General features: G+C 60.1%; 1 protein-coding gene across 2 annotated transcripts in view; it reads left to right on the top strand.

Moving 5' to 3' along the window:
• The first annotated feature begins 6124 nt into the window (after window positions 1-6124).
• Window positions 6125-17198, top strand: part of PCDH1 (protocadherin 1) — a 57751-nt gene continuing 46677 nt past the window's right edge. For both annotated transcript variants that reach the window (XM_075164008.1, XM_075164007.1), the window contains exons 1-3: window positions 6125-6611; window positions 12558-13372; window positions 14955-17147. In XM_075164008.1, coding sequence (XP_075020109.1) covers window positions 6548-6611; window positions 12558-13372; window positions 14955-17147 — 3072 coding nt within the window. In that variant the 5' untranslated portion in view covers window positions 6125-6547. The remainder of the gene's footprint in view (window positions 6612-12557; window positions 13373-14954; window positions 17148-17198) is intronic.

Below are 17198 nucleotides of genomic sequence, written 5' to 3' on the forward strand. Positions count from 1 at the left end.
ATGTGTCTGCCCTGCCAGGAGTGGGGGTGAGGGGAGCCCAGCCTCTCCCTTCCTCCCTACGCAGAGCAGCTCTTCTCCTGCCCAGCCCAGTCTCTGTGGGCAAGTCAGAGCGTGAGACGAGTTTCCTGCTGTTGAGTCTCCCGTCCCCCGTGTCAGTCACGCCGGGCAGGGCAGGTCTGATCTGGTCTCCTCTACCCGAGTTTCCTCCTGCCTTCCTTAGACTGCAGCCAAAAGGCAGGACCTTGTGGGGAGAGGTCACGGATACCCTGACAGCTGGCAACTCCTGTTCTGAGGATGTGGAAACCTCCTTTCGCCGGTGCCTGCTTGCAGAGACTGTCTCCAGGGCTGGACCATCTCCCAGCAGCAGCTGGAGGCTGGGTGGAGGTGGGCTTACAAGCAGGAGACCATTGGACCCTAACAAAAGAAGGAAATGGGTGTAATTCTCCTTGCGGAGGAGGTATGAATAGCAGATCCCCCAGAGGAGGTGAGGCCAGCTTAGAAAGCAGCAGGGAAGTGGTAGATTCAGCTGATTCCTTGCAAAGCTGTGCTTCCAGAGTCTAGGATCCCTGGACACATCTTGCTCACAGCTCCTCATGAACCTGCCCCAAAGCTGTCTCGCCAGCCCTGCCACCTCTTCCTGCTCCTCTCCAGCTTCTCCTCCCTTTGAGCCAGCTGTGCTAGACCCTCAGCAGCTCTTGCACTAGCAGGACATGAACCCACCAGTCCTGGCCAGGGCATGGCTGAGGGTGCCTGCTCCTAGACCTGCACCCTGCCAGGTCCAGCGGTGTAGGGGTGGGAAGGCAGCGAAAGGACGCCCCCCACCTCATGCATAGCACAGCTGACTGCTTCCTACCCAGGAGCCCCCGTGCTAAGCCCCATGAGCAAGAATGTGAGTCTGTAGGGGAATAAAGGGAGTGCCAGGGGCAGGGGATGGGAGGGAGGCCACCACAGCCCAAGTCCTTGGCACGGGCATGGTGCTGGGAACAGCAGGAGCTGCCCCTTGGGGGTGGCTCACAACCCAGGGAAGCTGAGCATCCCCACTGGCTTCCTATAGTCTGATAGACTCTGGGAAGCTCCTCTCAAGTCTGAATCCCAAGATCTGTTCGGGCTTTGAGCACCAAAGCTCAATTTGCCAGCAGGGTTTCATTTTTGGTGCTCTGCTGTTTCTACTTGAAGAAATCTCTGGTGCCACAGAGGATGGGTGGAGATTGGAGAAACCTTCCTGTTCTCTGCGGAAGTCCGCCTGAACCCTGAAGCAAGAGATTGATTAATCATTGCTTGAATAATTGCAAGGCACTGCAGACAATCTGTTCCCAATGGCCTGTGAAGGGAAGGGATGAGGTGGACGACTGGGCCCCTGCGAGGCCAGGGGAGGTCACTCACCCCAGCCCATTCGCACGTCAGCCTCAGAGTTGCTCCCAGAAGCTGGTTTAAATGGTTTCTTTTTAAAAAAGAGATCTAATCTCTTTACAAAGGCTTGAGCAATGCTTTGAGCCCATCATCTCCCTGAGAAAAGCTCTTGCAACCTTCAAATGTTTTCACCACTAGGACACTGGCTTTCAATTCAAGGCTGAATCTGCCTCTCTTCAGCTCCAGCCCTGCTCTTGTTACACCTTTCTGTGGGATTTAACAGTTCCCCACTATCTTTTCCACGTGGGAGGACATAGGCCAGGTCCTCAGATCACCTGACAACATATTTTTTAACAAGCATCACATCATTAGGACTGGCTTTCCAGCCTGTGGTCAGGTCTGCGGTGCTCCTTCAAGCTCTCCTGGTATTCCCCTGCCTTCCTCCGAGTGTGGGTGCCAGACGCGGTGCTCCAGCAGTGAGTTGTTTACTAGCGTTCCTCTTTCAGACACCCACAGCAGGGTGCACCAAGTTCATTTTGGGGTACCTATTCATGCTGATCCCTAATTCCTCTTCTATGGACAAATCTGCATCGCTGGATGAGGCAGATACTCCTGGGAGGGCTTCAGATGAGCTCCCTTGGTTGCTGGTTGAAAGCCAGTGTTCATATCTCCACCCTGTATAGGCATGCCTAAAGTCATTGCTTTCCAAGATCTAGCCGGCAGGCTTAACATGCAAGCTTCATTTCCAGATATATTCCTGTGTTTATCTGTATTCAAAAGCACCCTGACCATTTAACCAGGTGATTCAGCATGAAACTGTCCTCGTTCCTTTCTATCTCATCACTCTTGATGTCATTTTCAAGCTTTACCAGCAAAGATTTCATATCTTCATCTAAATCATTGATAAAAATGTTTAATAGCAGTGGACAAAGAACGGGTCCCTGAGGGGAGGTAGGTAGAAATAGTGCTACTTACCGATATCTACCCATTAGCAACTACCTCTGAGATCTGCCAGGGAAGCATTTTTAATCCATCTAATATGTGCCCTGTTAATTCCTTATAATGCAAGTTTTAATCAAAATGTCAGGTGGAAGTAAGTCAAATGCCTCGGAGAGATCCGAGTGTACTATATCAACACAATTGCCTTTCTCAACCAGACCGGTAATCCTGTCAGAAAAAGACAACAGGTTTGTGTGACAAGCCCCACCACCCGTGCCACCACGCTGGCTGCAGCTCCTGTTTCTGGGGACCTCATACCACCATTCGTTCCTCGACCCAGGGATCTACATGTGAACTGAGAAACCCACCAGAGACCAGCAAAACCCCCTGAGCAATACCCTCACCCCCTTCTCCTAGCTTATACCCATGTTTCCTCCTCGTTTGCAGTGATATTTTGGGGTCGGTGGTCCCTCAGGAAGGGGATGAGCTTTCAAGGCTGGATGAGGAGATCTGATGTTCAGCCCCAGGGGTCCGTCCCAGGAGGAGCTTCCAGCGTGGCAATGGTGGAGCCCGTGCGGCCCTGAGACGCGCGGTGGGCTGAGTGCCATGGGAGGACCAGAGCTCAAGGGCTTCCCCGGCTTGCAGGATCTTTCATCCTCCGTCACCACAAAGCCAGGCCAGATCTGCATTTGCAGCAGAAGCTGCCTCTGTTGTCTTATTTTTGTTATTTTTGAGAGGATATTTTAGCGCTGAGCGCATTCCCTCCTGTTGCCATGGCAGCCGTGACAGGGGTTATATACCGTGAGAAAAATACCAAAATTAATGAGTGAGTGAAAGTGCAGCCGAGAGAAAAACAAGGTTAGAAAAAGAGTTAAAATAGCAATAAAAACAATCTCCCAATAATTCGGCAGCAAGCGTCCCACAGGTAAGACAGGCAGCGACCATCTGAGCCGTTCAGCCCCTCCATCAATCCCAGCACGGGGGTCGGCCGCCCGCATCCCATGGCCAGCGCATCTCCCGGCTGCGCTCGCCAGCGCGGCACGGTCCGAGGGATGCGCCTCTCCCGCAGCATCCCGCTTACGCTCCAGATTGGGCTGAAACCGCCCAGCCCCTTCCCCCGCAAACCTGCAGCCCTTCATTACGCGGTAGGCAGGCGGAGGAGAAGTTCTTTAATGTGCTCATTTCCTTGCATTTGGATTTTGAGGATCTTTTTTGTTTTTAATTGTAGAAACAAGCGAATTGTCAGAACATCTGTGTTATTAGCATTTGCTGCCCAAATCCGCGCTGCTGCTTCTCCTGTGGAGCCCCGAGCTGATGAGAGAGAGAACAGAAGAGCCTTTGAACTCCTTGCAGCAGACGGCAGCCAGGTTGCTGCGTGTGTGTGTTGGGGAGGGGGTATTTATTCTCTTGTAAGATTCATTTGCTTTCCATGTTTCCCTTTCTTCTCGCTTTCCCAGAGATTTAGCCGGATGCTCTTCCCTCGCAGGCTTTGTTCTTCTGACAAGGCCCCACCGGCACCACGAAGCAGCTGTCTCTGCGTGACGCCAGAGCATCCCGGCACGGGGTACCCGCTGCGTGGGGCAAGCCAGCGCCTCCAGCAGCATCTCCAGGGTCGGTGGCACTGCCAGCACCAGGGCAGGTGGGTGGGAAGGATCTGGAGGGTCTCATGAAATAGCTCTGTGGTCAAAGCTGCAGTTTGATGGTTTCCCGTTCCTTAGACTGGCCCTGCTTTCTGGGAAACGGCAAAGAAAGGTAAGGACTGGTGACTTGTACTATAATGCCCAAGCAAAGGGAGGACAGGGAATGGCAATGCCAGCATCAGGCTTTCCTTGCTGTCAGAGGGCAAGGAGCACTCTTGGAGGAGCCTGGCTGCTTTCAACGGCGGCGGGCAGAGGAAGAAGGTAGAGACAGACAAATCACCCCTGGGATGCCAGGCCTCCGGTGACCTGGACACGGCGTCCCACCAGCTCCCCTGGCCATCAGGTGCTGCTGGCACTGCAGAGGGCTTTGCCAGACAGCTCCTCTGGGCTGCAGAGAGGTGGCTTCTGAGGCTGGGACACTTTTCCCCCCCAATCTTTTAGAGCCTGGACCCGCCTCTCAGAAACGTGCCTGAGCAGAGGCTGCAGAGGGCAGGCACCGGTCCCCCCCAAATAGGCAGCATCTAGTAAACTGCGTGCATGCACAGCTTCCCCGGCTGCTCCCTGCACAGCCTGCCCATCCACCACCTCTGCCTCTTGCGAAATGGAAACCTTTGGTCACCAGCGATCTCTTAAGTTTGCCTTCACCGCTCCACAGAGAGCCTTAGATCCACAGGGTCACTTCCTCAGTTCTTCCCTTTGCTACAGCTCTCCAGCCCTCCAAGGAGGGCTGCCAGTGACTGATAAATTAAGTCTCACGTTGTCTCCAGGTAGTTTAACTCCCTCTCTCTGTCCAGATCTCCGGCTCACGCTGTATCAGCAGGGTAAACCCTGACAAACCCCACAGCTCCTGTCCCTGCCCTTCCATGGTGGGCTTTGACCTTCCCTGGGTTCTCACTTCACATCTTCTGCTAAATTGGCTTCATGAGAATTGACACCCAGAAAAAAAACCCAACACACAGACGTGGAGAAGCCGACATCTCTGTGGGAGCAGAGATGGCCCTGCTACAGGAAAGTCTCGGAGGAGAGCAGGGTTTTCCACCCAGAGGGGATGACTCTCCAGCCCCTTTCTCCTGCCCAGCAGGAGGAAGCCCTGCCAGGGGCTGAGCTCCCTTTTTGCGGGGGAAAAGCGGGGTGATTCGGGCTGAGCCAGAGCCAGGGCTCCTCCGAGCAGGCCAGCGCAGCCTCTAGATGGTGCAGTCATCGCAGCCGAGCTGAGCATGTGTGCAGCGAAGGGAGCTGCGCAACAGGTTGGCGTAGCTCAGCGGGAAGCGATGCTCCCATCCTTACGCTGCGGCGAAGCAGAAAAGACTTTCCAGCATCCTGGCGAGAAATCTGCACTGCAACCGGCCGAGAAGGCGGGTGCTGCTTGGTGAGGGGCCCTGCAGCCCCGTGGGGTGCCTGGTCCTTGCAGGGTGCTGAAAGGCCACCCCAGCATCTCCATCTGAGAGCGCTGAGGCCTTTGGCAGGGCCAGGCTGCAGATCCAGCCCGCTGGCAGGGAGCACTGGCTCTCCTCGCAGGAACACAGAGGCCAGTGGAAGCATCGAGGGAAGGGGCACCCCTGGAGCACGCTGTCCCCAGGCCCCCTGGGACTTGCACTTGCCCGTCTGAGGTCCCACGGGGGCCAGCAGGCAGGCGAGGACCCAGCTGAGGTGGCACAGCTTGCGAAGGCATCGCAAGGGCAGCCAGGAACTTGCAGGTGCTTTTGGGAGCTCGCAGGTGCTCTCTGCTCCCGAGTCCCGACACCCTGCAATAAACGCATGATTCACCGAGGTGTGACGGGAGGGGACAGTTGCTTTTTCAGGCCCCACTACCTCATCTGGGCAGGGCTGCAGGAGCCATTGCTTGCAGCCTGCCAGGAGCCCTCCTTGGCTGGGGGGATCCGAGGAGGGGTGGGCACAGTCCCCCAGTGGGCTCGCTCCCACGGAGGGGCCCTCCCCTTAGCACAGCGGGGTGCACTGCCGGCCGGGCTCCCTCTCCCGATGCAGGGGGCTGCGGGGATGTGAAGCGCCGGGCGTAAAAATAAATGAATGAATGAAGAAATAAGAGCACCGGGAGGGGAGCAAAAGGGGAGACCCGTCCCACACTTGAGCCGGGTGAGGAGGTTGCGGGGGGCTGCGGGGACCCCCCCTTCTCCACCGCCACGGGGCTTGGCGCGGTGCCCGCAGCCCGGAGCCGGGCGGGCGGCTCTGCCCGGCAGCCGATGCCCGCTGGTCCCGGCCCGGCTGGGCTCGGGATCTGATAAGGAGCCGGAGCTCCACCTCCCCGTGGTGGCGGCGAGAGGCGGAGGCAGCGGGAGGGTGGGGGGGGAAGGGGCCGTGCCTGCGCTGCGCTTCCCTTGCACATCCTCACACACACCGAGGGACGGAGGCGGGCACGGACGGAGCTGCCCATCGGGGCTGCCGCCAGCCCTGCCGCCGCCGCTCCGCCGGAGGAGCCGCAGCCCCGGCCCGGGGGAGGGGGGCGGTTCCCACGGGAGATTTTTTTTTTTTTGCCCCTCCCCTCCCCTTTTTTCTTTTTTCTTTTTTTTTTTTTTTTTTAAATTTGTTTTTCATCCGTGGATAACGATCGAGAGGAGCCGGGGGGGTGGGGGGAGCCCGGTCCCGGCGGGGAGGAGGCGATGCAGACGCCGCTGGATCAGCGCGCAAGGGGCCGGCACGGAGCGCAGCGCCGTCCGCATCCAAGTAAGAGCTGCGGCAGGGTCGGGAGCCTCCGCCCGCGGCCGCGGAGGGCTGCGGAACGGTGCGGGGTGGTGCGGGATGCCCCGGGCGAGAGCCCGCCGCTGTGCGGGAGCGCGGGGCCGGGCGGCGGCCGGAGCGGCGCTGGCGAGCATCCCGCACCCCTCCGCGCCCCTCCGCTCCTCTCCGCGCCCCTCCGCTCCCCTCCGCGCCTCTCGGCGCCGGGGTGCGCGGGCGGCGGCCCCGGGGCTCGGGATTCCGCGGGCGGCTCCCGGTTACCGGTCGCGCCCGGCGCTGCCACTTGTTGTGCGGCGCGGAGCGGGGCCGGCCCCGGCGCGGAGCGGGGCCGGCCCCGGCGCGGGCAGGGTGGGCGGCGTGGGGTGGGTGTGCGGCTGTGTCGGGGTGAGCGCGTGTTTTTTTCCCCGTCGGGGGTGGCTCTGGGTGTGTGTCCCTCATCCAGCCCTGGGTGTGTGCGCCCGGGGTGTGAGCGCGGCTCGGGGTGCGCTGGTGCGTGGGAGCGAGAGAAGTTGCGGGTGAGCTGGGAGCCGGGGCGAGCGCTGGGTGCTGGGAGCGGGGCTGTGCGTGTGCGTGTGTGTGTGCGAGAGGAGCGGGGTGAAGGGGTCTGCAGGTGCGTACGCCTGTGTCCGTGGCGGGGTGTCTCTGCGTGTCTCTGTCTCTGTCTCTCTCCGTGTGCCACTGGGGTGTGGGTTACGGGAGTGGTGTGCGTGTCGAGGAGCGGGCTGCGTGCGTGTGCGGGGAGTGTGTTGGTGTGTGTTACGGTGCGGGTGAGCGTGTCAGCGGGGCGTGCCTGTACGCGAGGCTGAGTGTGAAGCCGGTGCCGGGAGAGCGGCTCCCGAGTGTTTTCCGCAGGTGTCTGCGTGTGTGCGTGTGTGTGCAGTGTGTGCGTGCGGGGCTGGCGGGAGGTGCCCCGTTCATCCCCCGGGGCTCGCCGGGGAGCGGCGGAGCGGGGCGCTCTGCGCCCGGAGCCGGCGCTGCCGGGGGCCAGGGAGCCTCAGCCCGGGCAGCCCCGCCGGGGGCCGGGGAGCCTCGGCCGCAGCGGCCGGCGAGCGGAGCCCGACTTCCATTCTCTCTCCCAGCCGGTGAGGGGGGCTGGGGGCCGGGAGCCGCGGCTTTCCCCGGCATCCTGCGAGGTAGAGGGTCCCCTATCCCCCCTCCCCAAGGCCTCCCCAGCCCCTCCGGGCTGCGGTCCTGGAGAAGAGCCGCTCTCGCTGCCGCCGGCTCCCTGCGGCCCTGCCGGGGTGTTTCAGGCCCGCGACATTTTTGCCTTCCCCCAGGACTCCCCTCCAGGCCGGGATGGCGAGCGGGATGGTGGCAGGGGGGGACAGGAGCCCGCAGGGTCCCGGAGGGGCTGTGGGGGACCCCCGGCTGGGAGGATGGGGGCTGCCGCCCTGGGGAGGCTCTGACAGGTCTCTGCCTCGCTGGCTGCTGGAGTTGGAAAGGATGTGGAGAAGGAGGCAGGAGGAGGGAGGGCCCCGGGCTTCGCCCTCTTTTCATCACTGTGCAGCTCCTAAGAGATGATTTTGGGGTAAAACTGTTCACAAGCGAGTGGGGTTCCTCGTCGCGGGGTGCTCCGGCTCGGGGTGCTTGGGCCCAGCCTGTATAAACGCCGAGCAACCGCAGTAGCAGCCGGAACCAGAGGAAACCGTGGGACGTGCCACAAAACCCCCAGGATTCAGCCCATCCGTGCCTTCGGTGCGGGACTGAACATCAGCGTCCGTTTTTTGGACAATACGGTCCTTGATCTCAGCCCCTCGCGCGGAGTGGAGCCGGTGGAGCCGTGATTAGCATTTGCTGCTTGCTCGGATGTTGCTCCAGCTCCGAGCGTCAGAGCAGAGCTTGGGGGGTGGGTGGGGGGATTAGTACTTGTGTGCTCAGTGCAGGGTTTGGATAGACTTGTAGGCATGGCTCCGAGCCACGCAATCAGCCGTTGGGAGCAATAAGAGGGTGGACTTTGGTGCCCGTTCCCGGAGCGGTGCTGCCTTCCGTGGAACGGGGCCAAGGGGCTGTGGGAATCACAGGGAGGACAGGCTTGTTCAAGCAGTTGCTTAAATTCTCGGCGCTTTATAACCTCTCTCTCATTAGGGCTTGTTTTTTTTTTGGGGGGGGGATGGCTGAATTCTGAAGGATTTTGCATGCCACTGTCCTCCGAGAGCTTCCCAGTCATGCATTAAGCAGCGTGACTAACGCCTCTCTCATGTGGTTCAGTCTCTCTCCCGTAGGGAGAATTGTGTGTGCGGAGGAATAGTTGTTTTGGGAGGGGTTTTTATTTTTAAGTGCTCTGTGCTCTGCCAGCAGGTCGGAAAAAGGTGCCTGGCACTGGAGAAGAAAGTGTGGGATGGTCCTTAGATCCCATGGGAAAATAGCCCGATGCCTTGGACTGGCCCCTGGGAAGCCTCTGTCTCCTGCACAGACGTGCATTTCCCTGGTGGTGGAGGCTTCCGCCTCCTCCTCCTCCTCCTCCTCTTCCTCCTCCTCCTCCTCCTCCTCCTCCTCACGCCCAGCTCTGGGCTCTCACGTCTGCGCTGTGTCATTCGCACCCCTAGGCGCCAAGCAGGATTCCTTACCCCGGTGAACCCGGGGCCCCTCACGCCCGCCGGCAGTCCCTTGCGGGGCGATGGTCCCACTCGGGTTCCCAGCCCCTCTCTTCCTCCAGCCTGCCTGCTTTGGAGGTTTCCTTCACCTGTGGGAACAGGGCTTGGCTTCAGGCTCCAGCCCCTTTTTCGGAGCAGAAAGCACGGGTGCTGGGCACCCTTGGGTGACTCCCTTCCTCCTCCAGGCTGGCACAGAGCTCCTGGCGTTTGCAGCTCCCAGGGCCCTCCCTCCTGGCTCAGTCAGGGCCATGTGAGGCATCGCCCTGCGTTGGGACTTTCACCTTTACCTGCGATCTTCCACCTCACATCAAGGCTTAGTCAGGACGGCACTACGTCATCGGCAGTCGCGGCCCAGCCTAGCGCAAACAGGCTTGTGCAAACAGCCCGGTGGTGGGTGCGGGTGCCTCTCCCGGCTGGGGCATCCTCCGGGAGCACCTTCCCAGTTTCCAGGGCTGCCCGTCTTCCCCTTCTCCCCATCCTCACCGCACAGCCACTTCCAAAGGGACCGCAGGGCAATGGGGGGATGAAGCTCAGTGCAAGTTCGGATGCCCCATGAAGGCAGGTGGACGTGTCGGGGGGGTCTGTGCGAGTGCACACGCATGCTGCGGGCAGACATGCGCGTGACCCAGCCAGGGCATGCACACGCACATGATGCAAGTACCCCTGCATGGGGTGACATCACACAAATGCACACCCGGTGGCGACAGGGGCATGCGCACATGCTCCCCCCACGCAGGCACACGCGTTGCTGGGTGCACACACACGTGCACTCTGTGCAGGAATGCAAACTGGTGTCTGGTGCACAGGCTCTCCCGGAGCAGGCACGGGTGTGCTCCTCACAGTGCGTGCACATGTGTGGCATGCCTGCACACCCTGCTTACTCACATGTGTGCACATGTACGCTTTTTCCTACAGACACACAGTCGTGCTCTGGGCAGGTGCACATGCACCCAAATGCTCAGTGCACACACAGATACATGCACGCTCAGTGCAGACACACGTGTGTGTACGTACATGCATTGCTGGGTTTTGTCTGTATTGACGCAGTGATGCCTTGTGTTTCTGCTCAGCGTCTTACCTCCTCCATCCTCAGCCCTGCGCAGGGATGGAAGAAGGCTTGTTTGCCTCTTCCCTTCCTCCCGGGGACATACATCTCAGAGGTATCCGCACACAGCACCGGTCTGGACAGTTATGCATGCCCTCAGCAAGGTGGAAATACCTCTTCTTTGCATGAAGGATGCTTGCAGGACAAGGGAGCAGAGTCAACCTAGGCTTCAGGACCATAGTTTCGTCTCCAGAAACAGAGATGTATTTTCACCTGCGGAGGGAGAGCTCCTCTCTTCCAATGAGACGCTTGTCCGTCGGGAAGCGGAGGGGTGGAGGGACTGGGAGCTGCTGGCATGCGGGAAGTACCAGGGTGGACAGTGCAGGATGCTCCACTTGTTGAGGATCTCTACGATGCCGGGGTAACCAGGAATTAGGTACTTGCTATGTGGCACCATGGCGGGGAGATGGTGGAGGAGCGCTCACCCATCCCACAGGCTGGGTGCAGAGTATGGGGAGAGCGAGCAATGGGAGTGGCAAGAGAGGGTTGCTGCTGTGGGGCCATGGCAGATGCTTGTGGCTGTTGATTTTAGGGCATCCAACCACTGGGCTTTCTGGGTGCCAGTGAGCTGGTCTGCACCCCTTCACACTCACGGCTCAGCAGAAGCTGCGTGGGTGCGCCTGGACCCTGGAGCAAGGTGTGTTCCCAGAATGGAAAGCAGGGGACGGGAAAGCTGGTGGCCAGGCACAGCACTAGGCAGAGGCTTGATGGCAGGGCATGTGGCTTGGCGCAGAAGGGGACAGTCTCTGTGGGGCTGGCGGTGCGCCTGGCACTGCCTCTGCAGTGTGTGCATACTGGGAGGAGGCTTCCAGTGGCTGGGTGCCTGCGGTGCAGCGTGTGCAGTGTGTGTCTCTGCAATGCAGGGGGGCAGAACTTCTGTCACTGCTTCTGTGGCGGGTGGGGTGGACATTGGCACTGGGTGAGCAGCGCGGGGCTGTCCCTGGGGGACAGGGCGGGCACCCAGTGCGTGCGTGCAGTGTCCCAGCCTGGAGTGGGAGGGAATGGGAAGGAACAGTGTGTCTGCAGTGAGCGAAGGGAACAGTATTTGCTGGCGCAGGGTGTGGGGTTGCCTAGTGACTGTGCAGCAGAGGGGAGATGCTGTGCCTACCATTGCAGTGTGCTGGGGCTGTGCAGTGCCGCTGCTCCGCAGGAAGGCATGCGGTCTGCCCTGTGGGGTATGTCTGCGCTGCAGCGCAGGGTGGGCAGTGAGGCTGTGTCCTTCTAATACAGGGGTGGGCAGTGTCCCTCTTTCTGTGAGGGGTGCAGAGGGGTGGCAGTGCCCCGCGTGCAGTGCGGGGTGGATGATGCATGGGGCTCCTGCATCCCTGCAGTGCCGGATGGGTGGTGCCTTCGTATCTCGCAGTGCGAGGCTGGCAGTGCTGCTGTGTTGGCAGTGCAGGGAGGGCAGTGCTGCTCTGTCCCTGCCGTGGCAGTGCCCTGTGTCCCTGCAGCGATGGATGGGTGGTATTCCTGCAGTGCAGGCAGTGCCCTGAATCCCTGCAATGATGAACGGGAGGTAGCTCTCTATCCGGGCAGTGTCCCTGCAGTGCTGGCTGGGTGGCAGCTCTGCATCCCTGCATTGCCCCGTGTCCCTGCAGTGCTGAGCGGGTGGCAGCCCTGCATCCCTGCAGAGCAGGCAGAGCCCCTGCCCCCGTTTTGGTGCTCCTGTTTCTGCAGAGCTGGCAGACGCGTGCAATGCCTGTGTCCCCGCCGTGCGTGGCAGGCAGTGCCCCTGCAGTGCGTGGCACACAATGCTCCTGTGTTTCTGTGGTGAGAAGCTGTCTCTGAGCCTGGCCGGCTCCCATCGGGTTGCTGGCAGCAGGCTGCGTGCAGTCCACCCTGTTAGTGTGCCTCGTTGGGTCTAATTACAGTTTGCGTGGTGACGAAGAGGGTGGACAGTGGCAGGAGTGGCTTCCTGCAAGTGACAGGAAGCCGGGGCTGAGGTTTCAATGACTGGGTTGCTCACTCGAGCAGGGCGTTGCAGGAACCTTGCAAGTCGGGACCGGTCCTCCTGGGCACTTGCTTGCGGAGGCTGCCAGGAGACCACGGCTGGGCCAGCTCTGCCAGGCGAGCCCCTGAAGCCCCTTCCCTTTGGGGGGCTGCTTTGGGACCATGTGCAGTCCTGCATGGCATAGGGGGTGTACCCAAAAAGATACACCATGGAATGTGGGCTGGGACGGAGCGGTCCCAGGGGCCTGGGGCTGCCTAACCTCCCGTGTCTGTGTCTCCTTCCAGCTCCCCTGCAGCGCAGGATGAAACCGCTGGCATCCTGCCTGGGCCTGTGGCTCCTCTTCCAGCTCCCTGCCCTGGTCTGTGGGACGCGTGTGGTCTACAAAGTGCAGGAGGAACAACCCCCTAACACCCTCATAGGGAGCCTGGCCTCTGACTACGGCTTCCCGGACGTGGGGCACCTCTACAAGCTGGAAGTGGGGGCCCCGTACCTACGTGTAGATGGCAAGACTGGGGACATCTACACCACAGAGACCTCCATTGACCGGGAGAGCTTGCGTGACTGCCAGCACCTCCTGCCCGGGAAGCCCTGCTTCCTGGAGTTTGAAGTGTCCATCACTGACCTGATCCTGAACAGCAGCCCACGCCTACTGGAGGGACAGATAGAGGTGCTCGATATCAATGACAACACCCCCAACTTTGCCTCGCCCGTTCTCACCCTCTCCATCCCCGAAAACACCAACATCGGGGCGCTCTTCCCCATCCCCCTGGCCATGGACCGGGACTCAGGCCCCAACGGCGTTGCCTCCTATGAGCTGACGGCTGGACCGGAGGCGCAGGAGCTCTTTGGACTGCAGGTCGCGGAGGATCAGGATGAGAAGCAGCCTCAGCTGATCGTCATGGGGAACCTGGACCGGGAGCAGTGGGACTCCTACGATCTGACCATCAAGGTGCAGGACGGAGGCAACCCGCCACGGGCGAGCAGCGCCCTGCTTCGCATCACCATCCTGGACATGAACGACAACGCGCCCAAGTTCGAGAAGGCCCTGTACGAGGCAGAGCTCTCCGAAAACAGCCCTGTGGGGCACTCTGTCCTCCAGGTGAGTGCGGGAGCTTTCTTCTCGTCTCCAGCTCCCCTCCCGTCTGGCTGCAGCAGGGACAACCCGGGGAGCATTTATACGGCCGCTTGCTGCCATGGTTCCTCAAGGGAGGAGGGAGCCTAGAAGGGTCGCAAGCCGTAGGAGCCCACAGTGTCACCCGGAGCCAGCAGGCAGTCAGGTCCCTGGGATGTCACATCTGCTAAAACAAGGTTTGAAAGGATGCACGGGAAGGTGCAGCCAAAGTGGGGGCTGCAGGACACGACGGAGGGGCAGCAGCAGGGCTGGTGGGTATGTGGGAGCAAGGCTCTGGGTTACGGGGAGGGCTGGGACCCGAGGTTCACGGGGAGTCTGGCTTCATGCCAGACCGGTCTCAATGCTGGCCGCAGACAAGACATAGACTCTTTCATAAGTTGCATTCCCTTGGCCGCTCCATGGAAACTCAGGCTCGCACAGGAGATGGGGCGCAGGCAGCATCCCTGCTGCCCATCTAGGGGGGCTGCCCATGACTCCGGGGGTGCCTTGCTGTCTGCAGGGGCCAGGGGCTCTGCCCCATCTCAGGCAGCAGTGCAAACTGGCCCAGGGAGCCCGAGGGGGCGGATCTGGGTGGATTTGGCTTGGAGGGGGCATTGAGATGATAGTAGCCGACATATGTTTATCTGCAGCTGCCATCTTAATAAGCAGAGCGCAGCCAGCTCTCATCTGCCTGCTAATTCTAATGTGAATTTTTTAAGAATTCATTTTTCACTGTTAAGAGAATGGAAGTTGGAAGCAGATAAGGGAGCTGCACGGCCGGGAGGAGAACGGGCTGAGATGCCACTGCTGCCATTGCTCAGCTTTTATCTTTCAGGGGGAAAATGACTTCCGCCTTTCTTGTGAGTGGAGGTAAAAGGTGGAATTTACATTTAACAACTTTCGTTCTCCATCCAAATCTGCTGAGCAAGATAACGGCGGAGCAGCAAATGGTGCAGAGAAGAGGCTGCTCGGAGAGCCGATTAGGGAGGCAAATGTTAGACAAACCTCATCTTCTTTAGAAAGCAAATAATAGGCGTAGAGGCAGGTTTATGCGAATGCAGAGCTCCTGACGGGCAGGCAGGGAGGGCTGGTGCCGTGCAGAGCTTAGGCAGCCCCAGTCCCCCCTTGGCTGCATCCCTGAATGCCGAGTTGCTGCGGCTCTGCACATCCTTGCCTCCCTCCTCATCCTCGCCTCGAGCCCCTATTCAGGGAGGGTTTTGCGGAGCAGGTACAGCCAGAGCCATCCCTCCACACTGCTGCCTGGGTCGAGGCTACGAGGGTTCCCGGAGGATTCCCTGCGTGCCGGAGCTGGCCGGGAGGGGAGCGCGGCCGACCGGCCCAGCCGGTTTAGCTGGAAGAGCAAGAAAAAACCTCTGTGCCGGAGGGCCACTCCCAGCCGCTCTGCCGGTCCCAGGCTCTTTGCCCCATAGTCCTTGGCTCCATAAGAGGAAATCCTGGTTTTTCCCCACCAGCCATCCCCAAAGGAGGCCATGGCGGGCAACGTGGCAGTTTGTGGAGGGGCTTGTGCTGCCTTGCCCTCCTGCTCACCGTTTCTTCCTCCATCCCGCAGGTGAAAGCCAATGACTCGGACCAGGGCGCCAACGCCGAAATCGACTACTCCTTCCACCAAGCCTCGGACATGGTGCGCCGGCTGCTGCGCCTGGACCGCGCCACGGGGCTCATCACCGTGCAGGGGCCCATCGACCGCGAGGACGTCAACATCCTCAAGTTCTCTGTCATGGCCAAGGACAAGGGGGCCAACCCCAAGAGCGCCCGCACCCAGGTGGTGGTCACCATCAAGGACATGAACGACAACGCGCCCTCCATAGAGATACGGGGCATTGGGCTCGTGACTCACCAGGATGGCATGGCGAACATCTCGGAGGACGTGCCAGTAGAGACAGCAGTGGCTCTGGTGCAGGTGTCCGACCGAGATGAGGGTGAAAACGCCGTGGTGACCTGCGTGGTCGCTGGTGACGTCCCATTCCAGCTGCGGCAGGCTAGTGAAACAGGGAGCGACAGCAAGAAGAAATACTTCCTGCAGACCACCACGCCGCTGGACTACGAGTCGGTGAAGGATTACACGATTGAGATTGTGGCGGTGGACTCAGGGAACCCGCCCCTCTCCAGCACCAACTCTTTGAAGGTGCAGGTGTTGGACGTGAATGACAATGCACCCGTCTTCAGCCAGAGCTTCACCGAGGTGGCCTTCCCCGAGAACAACGAGCCCGATGACCTGGTGATGGAGGTGAGTGCCAGCGATGCTGACAGCGGCTCCAACGCCAAGCTGGTTTACTCCCTGGTGACGGACCCCTCCTCCAAGGGCTCCTTCACCATTGACCCCGACTCTGGGGAGATCCGGGTGAAGGCGGTGCTGGACCGAGAGCAGCGGGAGCGCTACGAGTTCTTGGTGGTAGCGGCAGACAAGGGCAGCCCCAGCCTCAAGGGCACAGCATCTGTGGCCATCAACGTCATGGACAGGAATGATAACGACCCCAAGTTCATGCTGAGCGGCTACAACTTCTCAGTGATGGAGAACATGCCGCCCCTCAGCCCTGTGGGCATGGTGACGGTGATCGATGCTGACAAAGGAGAAAATGCCCGCATCCAGCTGTCGGTGGAGCAAGACAATGGGGATTTTGTCATCCAGAATGGCACTGGCACCATCCTCTCCAGCATCTCTTTTGACCGGGAGCAGCAGAGCACGTACACGTTCCGACTCAAGGCAGTAGATGGTGGGGATCCTCCCAGGTCTGCCTATGTGGGGGTGACCATCAACGTTTTGGATGAGAATGATAATGCCCCCTTCATCACTTCACCCTCCAATGCCACCTACAAACACATCCTGCCCCACACCAGCCCTGGCCAGCAGGTGAGCAAAGTTAAGGCAGAGGACATTGACTCTGGTGTCAACGCGGAGCTGACCTACAGCATCACAGGAGGCAACCCCTTTGAGCTCTTCCAGATCTCCCCGCACAGTGGAGACATCACCCTGGAGAAGGAGATCCTGCGCAAGCACCATGGCCTGCACCGCTTGGTAGTGCGCGTCAACGACAAGGGCAAACCCTCGCGGCACGGCACGGCACTGGTGCACTTCTACGTCAACGAGACTCTGGCCAACCGCACGTTGCTGGACACGCTGGTGGGGCACAGTCTAGACACACCACTTGACATAGACATCGCTGGAGACCCTGAATATGAGCGCAGCAAGCAGCGAAGCAACATCCTCTTCGGAGTCATCGCCGGCATCGTGGCCGTCACCCTGGTCATCGTGCTGGTCGTCCTGGTGCGCTACTGCCGGCAGCGGGAGGCCAAAAGCGGCTACCAGGCAGGCAAAAAGGAGACCAAGGACCTGTATGCACCCAAGCAGGCCAGCAAAAGCGGTAAGAGCAAGAGCAAGGTGAAGAAGAGCAAGTCTCCAAAGCCGCCCAAGCCCACAGAGGATGAGGAAGAGACAGGGCTGCAGAAATCACTCAAGTTCAACCTCATGAATGACTCTGTCAGTGACAGCCCCCGAATCCACCTGCCCCTCAACTACCCGCCGGGCAGCCCAGACCTGGGTCGCCACTACCGCTCCAACTCACCGCTGCCCTCCATCCAGCTGCAGCCTCAGTCGCCCTCTGCCTCTAAGAAGCACCAAGTGGTGCAGGACCTGCCAGCCACCAACACCTTTGTTGGCACCGGGGACAACAACTCAACAGGATCCGAGCAGTACTCGGACTACAGCTACCGCACCAACCCCCAGAAATACACCAACAAGCAGGTAGGAGAGCTCATCCTGAGGCCGGCAGCGGCCCCCCCGCTGCACCGGGGA

Source organism: Calonectris borealis, chromosome 15 (genome assembly GCF_964195595.1).
Source record: "Calonectris borealis chromosome 15, bCalBor7.hap1.2, whole genome shotgun sequence".
NCBI classification, from domain to species: domain Eukaryota; kingdom Metazoa; phylum Chordata; class Aves; order Procellariiformes; family Procellariidae; genus Calonectris; species Calonectris borealis.